Here is a 16,066-nt window from a genome sequence, read left to right as displayed (position 1 = left end):
CACATTACTACTTCCGGTTTTTGATAATTAGAATGGAAATTGTTTTAATTTGGAAATAAGATCGAAATCGGTGGAATGTCTAAGATTTTAATATACTTTTTTTTCATGTACACGATGGAATTGAACATCATTGCTTTTCATTCCCTTTTTGAATAAGTTACATTGTTTTACACAATTATGACATTGTATTTTCAAAATACAATGTTCATTTAAGAAAATTTTTCTATCACAATTTGGTTTTATTTGTGTAAAATATCATCTACTGATACTTCTATTTCTTTTTTTTCTTATTTAATCATTGTTCTTTGAATCAATTTGCTATGAACTTAATAATACAAAAAATAATATGCTAAAAAACTTAATTTATGCAAAAGTAGGATATATATATATATATATATATATATATATATATATATATATATATATATATATATATATATATATATATATATATATATATATATATATATATGTACTATTATATTATATTTTGGAACGAACAGCTTCTCCACAATATGTTTATCTGTTTATTTTAATATTTTATTATTTTCATGCTATTTCAACCTACATATGTGTGTTAATTGTTTCAGAACAACTACCATAGACCAAAAATGCAAAACAATATATAAAACTCCCAATATTTTCATTAATGGTTAAAAAATCGAAGTAGAATGTCTTATTTCTTAATACTTTTCATAATGTTTTCTTATTTAAGCATTAAATTATCATCTATGCTTGTGGTTATTACCGGTAATTTATCTAAAATTCTATATTATTTTAATATAATAACTGCATAGTTTATGGGTGTTAACCTAGCTAGATTATATATCAAATTAAATATTATAGTTTATTTATGATAATATATTTCAGTTTTTTAACTAACATGACAATAAGAAAAATTATTATTCATATATGCTAGCTTGAAGAACGAACGTGCATCCTAACAAGATAGTGATATAATATAGAAAATGACCAATTCATTGTCCGACAATATATATCGAATCGAATTATGAACTGTAGTCTTCATGCACTAAAAATTATAATAAATACAAAAACTATGAAAACAATAAGTTTCCTGAAACGTGTCATTAATCGTGTATAATCCATGGTTGAGGGGTGCATGTTGAAAGGAATGAGATATTTGCCGTATAAAAAAATACATTTTTAAATTATAGTCAGTTTTATTAAATATTCTAATACAATATGTTAAATATAATGATTATAAAAATAATTACACAAAAGAGGGTCAATCACGTAAATATTTTAAACTGTGTAGTCTTGTTTATATTAAAACATTCTCATATTTCACAACGTTTATAAGTCTTGTAAAATTGACAATGTTTTGTTTTATACAAAGTTTCCATGTTAAAATGATTCAATTCTTGATCACACAAATAATATTCGTAAGTATATCTGGTTGGAACCAACCATGTCCCGGACAATTTCGTTATTTAGGTTCAAATGTTTTTTTTCTCCTATTTTTCTTTGTATGGGAACAATAAAATAACAATCTAAAAAATATTGAAGTTAAATCCATGATATCATGAAAAATATATTTGTTGATACCGCAGTAATATGTAATAGCATAAAGATTATACAACTTTTTTATAGTAGTGTATTTTAAGATGCATTTTTATCTACATTCAAACAAAAATCCAAACCTCATTGTAAGATTTTGATCTTTCTAAAAAGCTAGAACAATGTTTCAAAATGATTCATTTTTTCGATGTGGTGTTTTCGTTTTTTGTGGTTTTGATTTTATGTGCACATCTGCAAATCGTAAACGAAAAAAAATTCAAAATTTGGTATATCTTTTGTATTAAAAAAATTGGTTACTTTAAATACAAAATTTATACAAAGAAAAATACATCTCCACTCCAAGGAGACTGTTTTTGTCAACCCCACCACCGGGTGGGGTTTAAGCCTGTTACCGTTATTCCTTCTCTTTCTAGTTTCTATATATAAACGTATGCTTTCTCTTTCTCTCTCTAAAAAACCTTACTTTCAAATTTCAAACATGGCTTCCACCTTCCTCCTCCTTCTCTTCTTCATCACCACCACCACCACAGTCACCGCCCAAACTCCTCCAGCACCTGCACCATCACCATCCTCCGCCACCTGCAACGGCGTCTTCCTATCCTACTCATACAGTTCCGGAGCCCAAATCCCACCAAAACTCAAATCCGACCCCTCCAAACAACCTTACCGCTTCAAATCCACACTCTCTGTACTCAACAACGCCGCCGAGGAGCTTAAATCATGGAGGGTTTTTGTTGGATTTCAGCATGATGAATACCTGGTGTCCGCTTCTAACGCTGTCATTGCCGACGGCTCCGCTACTCTTCCTGGTCCGGTCGGAAACGGGACAGTTTTCGCTGGGTTTCCGAATTCTGACCTCAAAACCGCCATTGAGACTGCCGGAGATCTGACTCAAATGTCCGTGCAGGTGAAATTTCTTGGTACACAGTTCGGAGTCGCGTCACCGGATGTTCCCATGCCTAATAACATCTCTCTCGTGAACGATGGGTTTATCTGTTCTGTACCTACTATGCAAGGTAAACTCATTGCAATTTCGAATTCATTCATCTAAATTTGATTTCATAATTTCATTTGACATAGAAATGATTCAATTGTTTTGATTTTTCAGGGATTAGAGTAATGGAAGTTTGTTGTATAAAAGATCCAAACGCAATAACGAACGTAACTCTCCCCGACGAGTTTCTTCCTCGGCAAACCGGCGACCTGACGATCATGTACGACGTGATTCGCACCTACGAATCCAATTACTGGGCCGCCGTCACCATCGAAAACCACAACCCTCTCGGCCGCCTCGATAACTGGAATCTGACATGGGACTGGATGCGAGATGAGTTCATCGGAGATATAAAAGGTGCGTATCCCTTCACTCGGGATTCATCCAGTTGCATATTCGGCCCACAGGGTGCGTTTTACACATCAATGGATTTCTCCAACGTTTTGAACTGTGAACGCCGACCAACATTGATCGATTTACCCCTCGAGATGACCAACAATACCCAAATCGGAAACATCCCGTTTTGTTGCCGGAACGGCACCATCCTCCCGCCGACGATGGACCCAAGCAAGTCAAAATCGGCATTCCAGATACAAGTCTACAAAATGCCACCGGATATCAACCGGTCGGAGCTCGTTCCGCCGCAAAACTTCAAGATAAACGGCCGGTTGAACCCGGATTATAACTGCGGCCCGCCGGTACGAGTCAGCCCGAGTGAGTCACCGGACTCTGGCGGACTACCTGGTTCGACGGCGGTTTCGAGCTGGCAACTCGTCTGTAATATAACTCAACCTAAAGGTTCGAGTCCACGATGCTGTGTGTCGTTTTCGGCGTATTACAATGAGTCGATTATCCCGTGTCCGACTTGTGCTTGTGGCTGCCGGAATACGAATCCGGGAACGTGCAGCGCCGCCGCACCGGCGCTATTTCTTCCGTCGCAGGCTCTTTTAGTTCCGTTCGAAAACCGAACTGCACTGGCCACCGCTTGGGCTCACCTGAAACACCGAAACGTACCGAGTCCGTTGCCATGTCCGGACAACTGTGGAGTTAGCATCAACTGGCACCTGCTCACGGACTTTCGCGACGGATGGTCTTCCCGGTTGACTCTGTTCAATTGGGAAGATGAGGCTTTCGCCGACTGGTTTGTGGCGGTGGAAATGGACAAATCTACACCGGGGTTCGAGAAAGCGTACTCGTTCAACGGGACGATTCTGGAGGTGAACCGAAAGAACGACACGGTTTTGATGCAGGGTCTTCCCGGACTGAACTATCTCGTCGGAGAAGTAGATGGGGCAAACCCGGAAAAAGATCCTCGGGTACCTGGAAAACAGCAATCGGTGCTTTCGTTCACGACGAAGAAGATGTCGGGGATTAATGTGGCCGGCGGCGATGGGTTTCCGACTAAAGTTTTCTTCAACGGGGAGGAGTGTGCGCTTCCGGGAATAATTCCGACGAATGATTCTCACCGGAAGAAGTTGGAAGGAGTGTTTTCAGTGGTTTTAGCGATTATTGTATTGGTGTTAATGCAGCATTGACATGACATCCATTGATGTCGATTTTCGATTTCTTGATTTTTTTCTTTCGAATGATTTTGGGTCGAATTTTGTTGTATAGAAGTAGTTTTCTATGTATAACTTTTATTATATATGAATCCCACGTATTTTGAAACATATGGTATTCTTATGTATTATAGATGGATTGTTTTCTAAAAAAAGTAAAATTTAAAACTTATTTGCTTGCGTTCTTATTAATCACAAAAGTGATATAAATACAAGGAATAATGACATGAGAGGTAATCAATTTTCAACTTTGTTCATATTTAGTTACTGAATTTTTTTTCGTGCTTGATTTTTTTATGAATTATTTGAAATTGTTCATATTTTACCTATAAGGGTAAATTGTATGTGAACAATTTTAAATAATTTAGGGGTAAATCAAGCACAAAAAAAAAGTTTAATGGCTAAAGTTTGTTACCCTTTCAAGCCATTATCCTATAAATAGTTCTAAATATTATTAAGAATGAACCCAAGCTGAGTATGAATGTCACAAAAGTGAGGATGTTGTAGTATTCGTGTGATATACCTTTATTGTGTAAAGTACTAAAAACAACACTTAGAAATACAATAGAAGCGCCTTTAATCATATAGAAATTGAAGAAATATACTTAGGACATAGGCAACGGTTTTCACTCCATATAGTGGAGACGATCGTTGTAGATCGTGCAAGGACGAGAGAACATATGATAACTAAGCCTGAAGATAATACAGTGTTAAATTTGAATGAAGTTTTTCTCTTTACAAAAACACGAGCTTTGATTAGAAAGTATGGATGCATAAGATCAAGGTCGTGAGTATGAGTAGTCTAGGTGCTAGTTGCCTTTACATTGTTTATGCATTTTGCCTAGTTTTCACTGTTTTTACTTTCAACTTGTTTTGTCGATATTTTTCTTCCTAGTTATTATTTGTATCTACATTTTCTATTTGTATGTTGGTTCTATACGTACTTTCTCACCATGCTCCTTTTGATTTTCAATTTATTTTTCGTTTTATTGCTCGTATATGTATCTTTCTGCTTTTGTGAAACTCTACTGATTATTTCTTCTTTGTGGGTTGGCGTTTCAATTATACGTGAATAAAAAAACTCTAGTTAAAAGTTTATATCATTGACTAAGATTAAAGCAATAAACTACAACATAGTTATGCGATATGCATTCTATTATGTAATACTTCTTATAAACACAACACAAAACAAATTGTAGTGACTGAAACCAAAATTATTAATCTAAGTAATTGCTACCAATAAGCAAAACAAACTAAGGGATTATTACAAAAATGGATAATGACTTGAAAGGGTAACAAACTTTCAACTAGTTCATATTCACTCATTGAACTTTTTTCGTGATTGATTTCCCATGAATTATTTGAAATCTTTATATTTTACCTTTATGACCGGTTGCTGACCAGTTGTAACTGGTCATAAGGGTAAAATATGAACAATTTCAAATAATTGAAGGGTAAATCAAGCACGAAAAAAAATTAGTGACTAAATGTGAACAAAGTTAAAAGTTCGTTACCCTCCCAATTCATTATCCCTAACTACAATACATGGTATCCTTTATATTAAGGAAAGATAAACACTATATATATATATATATATATATATATATATATATATATATATATATATATATATATATGTGTGTGTGTGTGTGTGTGTGTGTGTGTGTGTGTGTGTGTGTGTGTGTGTGTGTGTGTGTGTGTGTGTGTGTGCGCGCGCTAATAGTTATAGTGGGTTGAATGAATTAGCTCCTAGTTTCTTTAAGACAAAACTGCAAAAATGGTCCCTCGTGTATGCATTTTTTCTGATGTTTAGTCCAAACCTTGACTTTTTTGACTTCATGGTCCTTTTGGCCATGTTTTCTATGTGGTTTTAGTCCCTCTGAAAACTAAAATTACTGGAATACCCCTATGTATTTATTTTTATTTTTCTTTCATTCTTTATCTATTTAAATAATTAAAAATAATAAAAAAAAAACTATATCTCTCTCTCACTCTCTCTCTCTCTCTCACATGCCATTATCTTCCCACACCGATGAACCCAAATCTGATAAGGTAGTGTCGAAATTTGATCAAGGAAAAAGCCATGATTCAATAGACACAGAGATGAACTATTATTCAACACACATACATTGATGAACCCTGAAAAAAAAATCCTAAGTTCTCAGATCCGAAAAACATATTCAACGAATAACACATCGATTCAACAAACTGCACACACTGATTCAACTTGTTATGAGTTTTCACATACTGATGAACTTGATTCAACACATACACATACGCTGATGAACACAAATATCGAACACCAGACCGACCTGTTGCACCTACGATCAGACACATCATCCTCCTTCAACAAACTGCACACATTGATTCAACTTGTTATGAGTTTTCACATACTGATGAACTTGATTCAACACATACACATACGCTGATGAACACAAATATCGAACACCAGACCGACCTGTTGCACCTACGATCAGACACATCATCCTCCTTTATCTCCCAGCAGTCCCCCACTCATGTACAAACCATTTTTGGAATCGATTTTTTCAGATACAAAAGGGGGAAACATCACCGGTCTGACCTAAAATCAAAGTTAAACCTATAATAAAACCTGTTTGCAGAGCCGCTGAGTTCCCCACCCACATTGGTCAGTCTCTGATCAAAGAAGCACAATGCTCTAGCACCTGCACCAGTAATGGCGTCATCACCTGCTCGCTCCTACTGAATGTATTGGGTCGAGCATCGATTCCCCTTCTCTGTTCAAGTTCTAAAAAACATAACCAAAAACCTATCCAATGAACACTAAATGGGTTGCAATGGATTGGGGGTTTGTTTACAAGAGTCAAGTACACGATGGAACAAAAATTGCAGTAAAAAGAATGGAAGCGGGAGTTATATTGATGAATTCCAAGCATAAATAGCTGTACTTTCTAAAGTTCGTCATTAGTGCTTGATGGAGAGAAATCGGTGAGTTCATGTGAGGATTTAGGGCAAAGAAGGGAAGGAGCAGGCGTATTGGCGGCGATGAGAGGGAAAACGGATTAGGGCAAAGAAAGGAAGGAGCAGGCGACGACGGTGCGGGAGGAGGAAGCAGATTGCAGTCGTGTGGTGAGGGTGAATGAAGAAGCGTCAATGATGATGGGTTATTCGAGGGTGGAGATCATCGGAAACATTGAGTCTTCAGTGGTTTATTTGAGAGGTTCAATAAGAACGAAGAAGGTATGAAAGAGAGAGAGAGAGAGAGAGAGTTTTATTATTTTTTAATTATTTAAATAGATAAAGAATAAAAGAAAATAAAATAAAATACATAAGGGTATTATAATAATTTTAGTTTTCAGATGGACTAAAACCACATAGAAACATGGCCAAAAGGACCATGAAGCCAAAAAAATCGAGATTTTTCTTTAAATAAGGTTTGAAAAATGAAATCGCTAAGGTGCTGTTTGTTTTTTGGAAAAAACCTCTTCAGTCCTCTTATTGCTGCGCGGCGCAGCACACGCGCAACACTTTTCATCTCGCAGCTGTTTGTTTTTTAGAAGTCTTCGGAGTCAAAAACATATGCGTGTGCTCTGTTTGGCGCAACCCTTGTACTACCTCTTCCAACCTTTTCTTCTTTTTTTCTTACTGAAATTTTGATTATATGTTGTTGAAATTTTATTTCATCTTTTTTTTTCGTTTTTTTTATTTATTATTGTTGATTTTTTTTTCGTTTTTTTATATTCAATAATAATAATTTTTTGATGAAATATCATTATTTTTTACTAAAATATCTTTATTTTTTGTTGAAATATTATTATTTTTTACTGAAATATCATTAATTCTTGCCGAAATGTTATACATTATTAAATTTTACGTATTAAAAAACTTTTTTCGGTTTATAAAATTAATTTATTTTAATTTTTTAATATCTGCAGCAGCATGCAGATGTTAAAAAAACAAACACGCTTCTTATTACAGTCTGCAGCCGTTTGGTCCATCTCTTCTACTGCAGAGGGTTGCAGAGGTGGTCCGCAGACTTCATTAATTTTTGCTTCAGAAAATCAAACATCACCTAATACTCTACATGAAAATTAATTACCGTAATATGTTGAGAATATTAATAATTGTAAAAACTCTTATATATATGCCAAAAAAAAGTTTAAAAGAAAAAGAAAGTATACAATCTTATTTTGTGTATTATATAAGACGTGTTTAGTGAAAAACTAATTGATACCTGAACCTATATCTTTTTGTTGTTATATAAGTATTTGGTAAAATAACTGAAACCTTTTGAAATGTGTAAAATTATATATAAAATTGTTTAAGAAAGATAAATATATAAATATATTTGACAAAACTGCAACATTGGTCATGTGGTATTCAAAAAACTTTGGATAGGGTTCAAAAAGTTTCCAACTTGCATGGAAAATCCAAAATCAAAACATTTCCATGATTTTGGTCCAAAAAAAAATAAAAATACGATTATGCCCTTTTATTTTATTTTTTATATTTTTGTTATAATTATTCTAATACTATTTTAATTAAAAAATAAAGAAAAAAGGAAAAAAATTATCCCCCACCCCACCCACCGTTCTCTCTCTCTCTCTCTATCTCTCTCTCTCTATTTCTCTCTCTCATCCTTCTTAACACTCGTCGTTCTCACCAAAATGTATCACCAGAGTTCATAAAACAAGTTTGTTGCCCTTCACCAAAACCTCTCGCCGGAGTTCATCACCATCTCTCCAGAAATCTGAAGTCTGTATAAAATATTGAACACTCTTGTTCCTCTTTTCTCGTCGGTGACACTTGTTTTCTCCGACCAACAAACCCCAGTGAACCTAATTTTTCTCCGGCCAACAAACTCTAACAAACCATATTTTTCAAGACCATTGCATTCGATGTCAATAGCAAGATCCATGTATTTGACTTTCTGGATGGAGCTCTTCAATTTCTGGATCGCGTGTGCAGTTTCAAGAGTTTGGTTTGGGGATTTATGCTCACTGTGTTTGATTTCAGAGAATTTTGATTCAGATTCATCAGGTCCCGGTGTTTGATTTTTGTTTAGGTCCATGGTTTGTTTCGAATACATACCTCAGAAACAAAGTAATATTTCTGATTTCCTTGTCTATGATTCTAATTTTATCTGATTTGATTTAAGGGTATGTATTTCTATGTCTCAAGAACAAAATAATTTTTTTTTCTGGTTTCCTTCTTCATGATATCAGGATCATTAGATTTGATTTTACGGATTGTATGTATAGTTTCCTTATTCATAAACGATATCTTCAAGATATTTCTGGTTTGATTGTATTTTGAATGTATTTGGTTTGATTATATTTATTTTCGGAGTTTGAGTGCCCAGAAAGAAAGAAGAAAGTGAGGGATGGGTTGAAGAAGGTGAGGGATGGGTTGAAGGAGTAGTAAAAAATTTTGTCCTTTTTTGTATTTCAAGACCCAAAACTGCATCACAAATGAAGAACATGATTTTGTTTTTTTTTGTTAGTTTGATTTTGGTTTCAATTTGAATGGTCTCTCATCCTCACACATATGGAACGGATGTGAGTTTTGCAGGTTGAAGTACAGAGAAGGGATGGAGACAAAAATGATGGTGGTGGGAGATATATATATATATATATATATATATATATATATATATATAAAGAGAGAGAGAGAGAGAGAGAGTCACAGAGAGGAAGAAAGTAAAAAACAAAGAGGTGGGAGGGGTTACGGGTAAGGGATGGGTGGGTAGATTAATATATTTTTTTATTTTTAAATTGTAATGTAATAATATAGATTTAAAAAATACAAAAAATAAAATAAAAGGGCATAATCGTCTTTTCAAATTTTTTTGGACCAAAATCACGGAAACGTTTTGTTTTGGACCTTCCATGCAAGTTGGAAACTTTTTGGATCCTATCCAAAGTTTTTTGAATACCACAGGGACCAATGTTGCAGTTTGGTCAATATATTTTTAAAGGTAATTATGAAAATTAATTAAAAGACACAATAGTTTTTTTTTAAATGTTACATTTGTACTCACAAACAAAACTTTTTGTTTAATTGAACATTTTGTTAAAAATTAAACAAAACTTTTTGTTTAATTGAACATTTTTTTAAAAATTAAAAACTATAAGCTTTCAAATGCATATACAAAACACGCTCATACTTTACTACTTTTGGTACACATCATCAATTCGTGTTAATTAAGTTGGTTAAGTTAGTTACACTTTGTGTTTCTTGTGATGTATATATTTCCTTGTTCTTGTATTGTACAGAAGGTTTTTCAATCAATGAAATGAAGAATATTCATTCTCTTTCTATCATATCTCTTTATCTTCATCAATTCTAACATGGTATCAGAGAATTAATCCAAATTTTCTTAAGATTTAATCGCAGGTTGAAGAATAGTACCATCAACGAATCCAAATTTGTTTTTGGCATACAAGGCAATTGACATCGATCGCTTCCAAAAGGAGAAGCCGATTCCATTGAATACAGTAGAAACGAGAATTGAACTTGGATTATCTGCAGATCCAAGATAATAGGGACTAGAATGATCAGGAATTTGAAAAGAATTACTGGATGAAGAATGAGAATTAGTTGATTGAGACATGATTTACAGAAAAGAGAGCAAGAAAGAAGAATTTTGAAGGAGATGGATCGAACACAATTAATCTGATACCATGTTAGAATTGATGAAGATAAAGAGATATGATAGAAAGAGAATGAATATTCTTCATTTCATTGATTGAAAAACCTTCTGTACAATACAAGAACAAGGAAATATATACATCACAAGACACACAAAGTGTAACTAACTTAACCAACTTAATTAACACGGATTGATGACGTGTAACAACTTTAGGGTAGAGTTATCGAGTTTTTGTTGTATTACTTGTATGTGTCTTCAAAATTTTCACATTATTTTATGAGAACAACACGAGATTATAAAACCGAAACTTTAACCAAGTAGTTCTAAGTTATACTTGTTACTAAGAAAAAATAAGAATTTCATCTATTAAACAGATGATTTAAAAGACTATAATCATCTGATTATACCATGAATGACTTAAACTCGTTTTTTCTATTTTCGAACTAAATTTAACTTCACACATTTAACAATTAACAACACAATACAATTCAAATAGATAAAAACCAACAACATATTATATCGCTAATCCAACAAATAATTTCCAAAAAATAATATCTTAAATATTCAAAAACAAGCATAAGCATGAAGTTAACCTAAAACTAATTCAATTTTCTGCAAATACCCTCAAATCCAACTCACAAAGTTAATCAATCTACTACCTAAACAAAACAAATTATCTGCAAATATGCGTTTGCATATATCATAATAAACAACCTATAAATCTTTGAAAATTCAGCTGAAAAAAAAAAAAACTAAACTATGTACGCCTGATAATGCACGATGTCCAAGTGTTGAAGCACATCTTACACCGGAAGATTATCCAGTGAATACCAATCCAACCCTAATTCGTTTTCCCCTTGTCCAATGCCTTCTTGCTGTTGTTGCTGCTCAATGCCACCAAATAAATAAATAATAAGAAAAAGTACAATTCTCTAATAAATAAATAAATAAATAAATAAAACAGTTGTAACAAACCTGTGTAAACATTGCCGTTAGGAGATCATCTTGACTGTATTCTTCGGGACAAAATGTGCTTTTGTAATTGACCTTTTCGGCCTTAAGCATTGAAGAATTGTCCACAACGTGGGTCCCACTACCTTCCCCTGTCGAGAAAATGACCTTATTACCCCCGATTTTCTGACCAGAATCGTAGTTGTTATGTTGAAGCACATTCAATCCTCCTTGGCCTTGCATATTTTTATTCATATGGCGTGAAGGGTCAAAGGTCAAATCTGCCCCTTGTAAAGGTCTGGTTTGAATTTGATTTCCATTGTTTACAAGACCATAACTTGGAATTCCCAAACTACCCCTAAGCTGAAAACGATTCCCGGTTGACTCGGTTACATGATTCCCAGGTGAGGAGACTACCTGTCCAGGCAAAACAGGATGTCTAGAGACATGACTTTGAGTTTGACTTTGACTTTGACTTTGACCGGTCAAGGGAATCAGACCTTGACTAGTCAACCCTGCAAAAGACCCCTGCATCCCCACGAGTTGCTTTGGCTCCATAGTTGTGGGAATCCCATGAAGCAAATTCATCGGCCTGGTGATATTACCATTATGCCCCTGGCGGTTTTGGACTTGACCATATCTTGATTGAGGGTTTTCAAAGCTAAAAATGTTTCTTTGATCGATTAGGGGCACCGAAATTGGGGATTTTGAGTAACCTGATCGGCCAAGTGCCGCCGCTTGGAGGGTGGCAAGACTTTGACCCGGGAGTTGACCGAGCTGACCGAGCTGCCCGCTGGCAGCTAAAGCTTGAATTTCGAGATCACTGAGTGTTGAAATTGATCCGTATCCCGCATCGGGAGTGCTGAAAAACGAGGGGGTATTTCCGCCTGATTGGTGGGACCCACTGAGTCTTCTAAGATAAAGCCGATATTTCTACACCAAATGTTATAAATAATAAAATACAATTAATAAAACGTAAAACTATACTGTTAGAATAATAACTTAGGAAAAAACGATATTTGGGGTTTAATATATTAAATATGACTGGAAAAAACCATATCATTAAAATAATAATCTAATTTTGTAATAAAATAATTTAGGAAGATGTAATTGTAAATATATGAATAACAAAAAACCAAAATCAATCATTTTTAACGTAAATTAATAAAAAAAAATTAGTTAAGTTTAGGATTAAATTTTTTACCTGAAGGTGACTAGCAACATTTTCACGTGTTATTCCAGGAACATTCATGAGGTCCAATATCTTCTTAGGAACAGCTTCTGCGTAAACAAGATTTAAGAACACGAAGAGCATATTAGTAATTTCATAATAACTCGCTGAAACAAGCTGATTATGTTCAAAAATTTATTTAAAAAAAAATAAAAAAACATACTATCGATTCCAAGCTGATTAACAGCTGCAACAAACTGTTGATGAAGTTCCACACACCAAACAACACGAGGCTTCTTCAAAGAAGAGGAATCATCTCTTTCCTCACCTTCACCTTCACCTTCATCCTCATCATCTTTCCTCCTTTTTGTGTTTTTCCAATTATGCCCTTCGTTTGCAGAAGACGAGTAGTCTGGATCTTCAGCCTGTTTCTCCTCCTTCCTGTCCACGTCATCCAAACTTGCTGACGTGTCAATGTCTTTCCATTCACGCTTCTTTTTTCGAACCACGTGTTGCCAAATGTTACGCAATGCTTCTATACGTACGGGTTTTATTAAATAGTCACATGCCCCGTGTGTTACTCCCTTCATCACTACACTCTTGCTGTCATCCGCTGACATCACTAATACAAAAAAAAAAAAAAAAAAAAATCAATTTTGAACAAATATAACGAAAGTCAAAAATTCTTTAAAAGGAGTAGATTGTCTTTTCGCTAACTTTCTCTGGTAAGTTGTTCTTTCTGTATTCAGTTAGCATTATGTAACATGTTCTATCCATCTCATCAGCTCATTTAATGACTAAGCGTCCACGTCAGCAATATTACAACAGGGAGAAAAGGGCCAAATCATCACTTAATTTTAGTTTGGGACTTATTTGTAAATTACGGTAAAATAATGAGACTTTAATGGAACCAGATCAGCAATGAAACCGGTAAACCAAGAAAAAAAGGGTTAAATCGTTATTTTTACAGGTAATTCATGCTTTTTCATAAACAAATTTTAGTTTGAGAGTTTTTCGTAAATTTGGGTAAAATATTGGGGCTTTAATAGACACGACAACTAAGTTTTGTCTTGTTTGTTAACCTTGACACGATGGGACATAAGGTTGTACTGTGTTTGGGATTGATTGGACTAGAATGGGACCGATGTCGATGGGACAGATATTGCAATTTTTATGTCACATCCAAAAGAGAAGAAACATGGTGAGACAAAAATTTTGGGGTTATCTGATAACCTCTGAATAGAACCATTCACATGTCACCTCTGAATCACCCAGCATTTAGTGTGTTGTGTTTGATACAAGAATAAAAAGCCTCTAAATGGTTAAGGAACCCTACCTTCTCTTAATCATTAAGAAGTTGGAATCATTAAACACTAAATGGTCAAGTTTCTGTGCAAAAGACGAGAATGCCCTAGGCATCAAAATCATCAAAAAAGAAAGTGCTAGAAAGCTTGTAAACGGTCTCAATCACAGTTTAGAAACAAGGATCATAACCGAGAAAGTCACTGACAAATAGATCAGGGATTTTTTTTTTTTAAATCAAGAAACATGAAAAGGATTGAAAAGTGGTTGACTTACTGATAACAGGAAGGTCCATTTCAAGCCCAATGTGTACAAGGAGTTTGAATCCATCCATGTCAGGCATATGAACATCGCTAATCACCACATCGAATCCGTTTTTGTTTTCCCGAAGTAAAGATAAAGCAACCTCGGCCCTATTGCATTTAGTCACTGCAAATTTAGAAGATCTAAGAATCAGTTACTTCAAATCTATACACAAATCATAAGTACATAAACGATTTTCAATTGGGCAACAAAAGCAAATTGAAAATCGAATCGAAGATTGCGTAAAGAAAATTAATCATATGATATTACAAAAACCGTGATCTAAATCGAAGTAATAAAAACCCAGATTTAGTAACTCTCGGCATAATTCATAAATCAGTGAGGATTTTTCACAAACCGTTGGTGTGCGTTTAGTGTATGGTTGTACTTACCTTCGTATTTGCAGTTTCTTAGCATCTTCTCTAAGATCATGAGGCAAGTTGGGTCGTCATCAACAACAAGCACTCGTAAACCAGCCGGAAACTGGTCCAGGACATTACTATCACCGCCGGCGGTCGAATTCCGAGAAACGCTACTTGAACTAGGCATCGTCGACTGTTTGTTGACTAGTGTTTGACTTGCAAGATTCAGTGATTTCTCCGAGGAAAACCTCAATCACACCCATAAAAGTACATGTCCTTTTTTGTGATTTATGAATCAAATCAAATTGATTTTCTACAGAAGCATGCGTACCCAATTCAAGAAAATCAAGAAATTAACATAAAACGAAAACACAAACAAGCTAAAGTTTTGACTTTTAGAGAGAGAGAATGGGGAATTACAAGTGGGTGGATTGGAGATTTATATTTAGACATGATTGTGTGCTTCAAAGGGTTCAATTTTTGGAAATTTGTAGTTATTGGTGTTTTGGCAATTTATTGAAATTGATTTTTTCCATTTTTGAGTTGTTTATTGTTTAATTTCCTTTTTCTTTTTAAGGTTAATCATAAATGTTTTTGATGAAATAGTTTACATTTTTTTTTGTCAACGTCGAAAGTGGGTATCTCCGTGGAGTTTGGATCCAGCTCATTTTTTGATGTCTTCGACTAAGGAGAAATAAAGGTTTAAACATGAGGGGTTCTAATAACAAATAACATCATCTTATAATTATTATCAGATAGCTATTTATTACCAAAAAAAAATGGTCTATGAAATAGGGGTGAGCTCAGTACCGATATCAAAGCGAAAGTACTGAAATGCCTAAGATTGAGGCATCCAATCCCGAACTAAATAGGAGGTACTGTTACTTTAGTGCACATGCCTTTCGATATCAAATTTTGAAGAGTTACAATTGGTAATGTTTGAGGCACTGGAACTCAACCTATGTCTTGATTGCTCCCAATCCTACAACATAAGTCTGGATTGCCCTCCCGACTCTTAGCTTATGTTCGGATTTCTCCTGAGTTTGTTGGCTTCCCACAAAGTAGTATCGCCTCAACCCAACCGCCTTATGTTGACATATGAAACAGATAAACATATAATCAGCAAACATGTAATCATGCAAATCTACCAATCTAACAGATCACTACAGCATAGCAACATCCTATATACCAGTATACATCATACAACCTAGTGGACCGACATTCATGCCTTCGACCCACGAGTACAATGAGGAA

General features: G+C 34.6%; 2 protein-coding genes across 2 annotated transcripts; one reads left to right on the top strand and one right to left on the bottom strand.

The window, feature by feature from the left end:
- The first annotated feature begins 1,957 nt into the window (after positions 1-1,957).
- LOC145120679 (COBRA-like protein 7) lies at positions 1,958-4,203 on the top strand. Its single transcript, XM_079056477.1, has 2 exons — positions 1,958-2,555; positions 2,648-4,203. The coding sequence occupies exons 1-2, from the start codon at positions 1,970-1,972 to the stop codon at positions 4,066-4,068; spliced, it is 2,007 nt and encodes a 668-aa protein (XP_078912603.1). The 5' UTR covers positions 1,958-1,969; the 3' UTR covers positions 4,069-4,203.
- A 7,034-nt stretch (positions 4,204-11,237) lies between these two features.
- Positions 11,238-15,285, bottom strand: LOC145119852 (two-component response regulator ARR2-like). The gene is made up of 6 exons (XM_079055616.1): positions 14,843-15,285; positions 14,424-14,576; positions 13,069-13,467; positions 12,879-12,955; positions 11,699-12,607; positions 11,238-11,607 (listed from the first exon to the last, which is right to left on the bottom strand). Exons 1-6 carry the CDS (start codon positions 14,997-14,999, stop codon positions 11,527-11,529), a joined length of 1,776 nt encoding a protein of 591 aa, XP_078911742.1. The 5' UTR covers positions 15,000-15,285; the 3' UTR covers positions 11,238-11,526.
- Positions 15,286-16,066: the final 781 nt, after the last annotated feature.

The sequence above is a fragment of the Lactuca virosa genome, chromosome 6, assembly GCF_052849685.1.
Source record: "Lactuca virosa cultivar CGN04683 chromosome 6, Lactuca_virosa_CGN04683_v6, whole genome shotgun sequence".
Lineage (NCBI taxonomy): Eukaryota > Viridiplantae > Streptophyta > Magnoliopsida > Asterales > Asteraceae > Lactuca > Lactuca virosa.
This window is presented reverse-complemented; position numbering and strand designations above follow the sequence as displayed.

Excerpts from the sequence above, each read along its gene's own strand:
- LOC145120679 (XM_079056477.1), top strand. The coding sequence starts at position 1,970 with ATGCTTTCTCTTTCTCTCTCTAAAAAACCTTACTTTCAAATTTCAAAC. Across the intron at positions 2,556-2,647 it reads TTCTGTACCTACTATGCAAG|GGATTAGAGTAATGGAAGTT; the intron begins GTAAACTCATTG and ends TTGATTTTTCAG.
- LOC145119852 (XM_079055616.1), bottom strand. The coding sequence starts at position 14,999 with ATGCCTAGTTCAAGTAGCGTTTCTCGGAATTCGACCGCCGGCGGTGAT. Across the intron at positions 12,608-12,878 it reads ATGTTGCTAGTCACCTTCAG|AAATATCGGCTTTATCTTAG; the intron begins GTAAAAAATTTA and ends CATTTGGTGTAG. Across the intron at positions 11,608-11,698 it reads TAACGGCAATGTTTACACAG|CAACAACAGCAAGAAGGCAT; the intron begins GTTTGTTACAAC and ends GGCATTGAGCAG.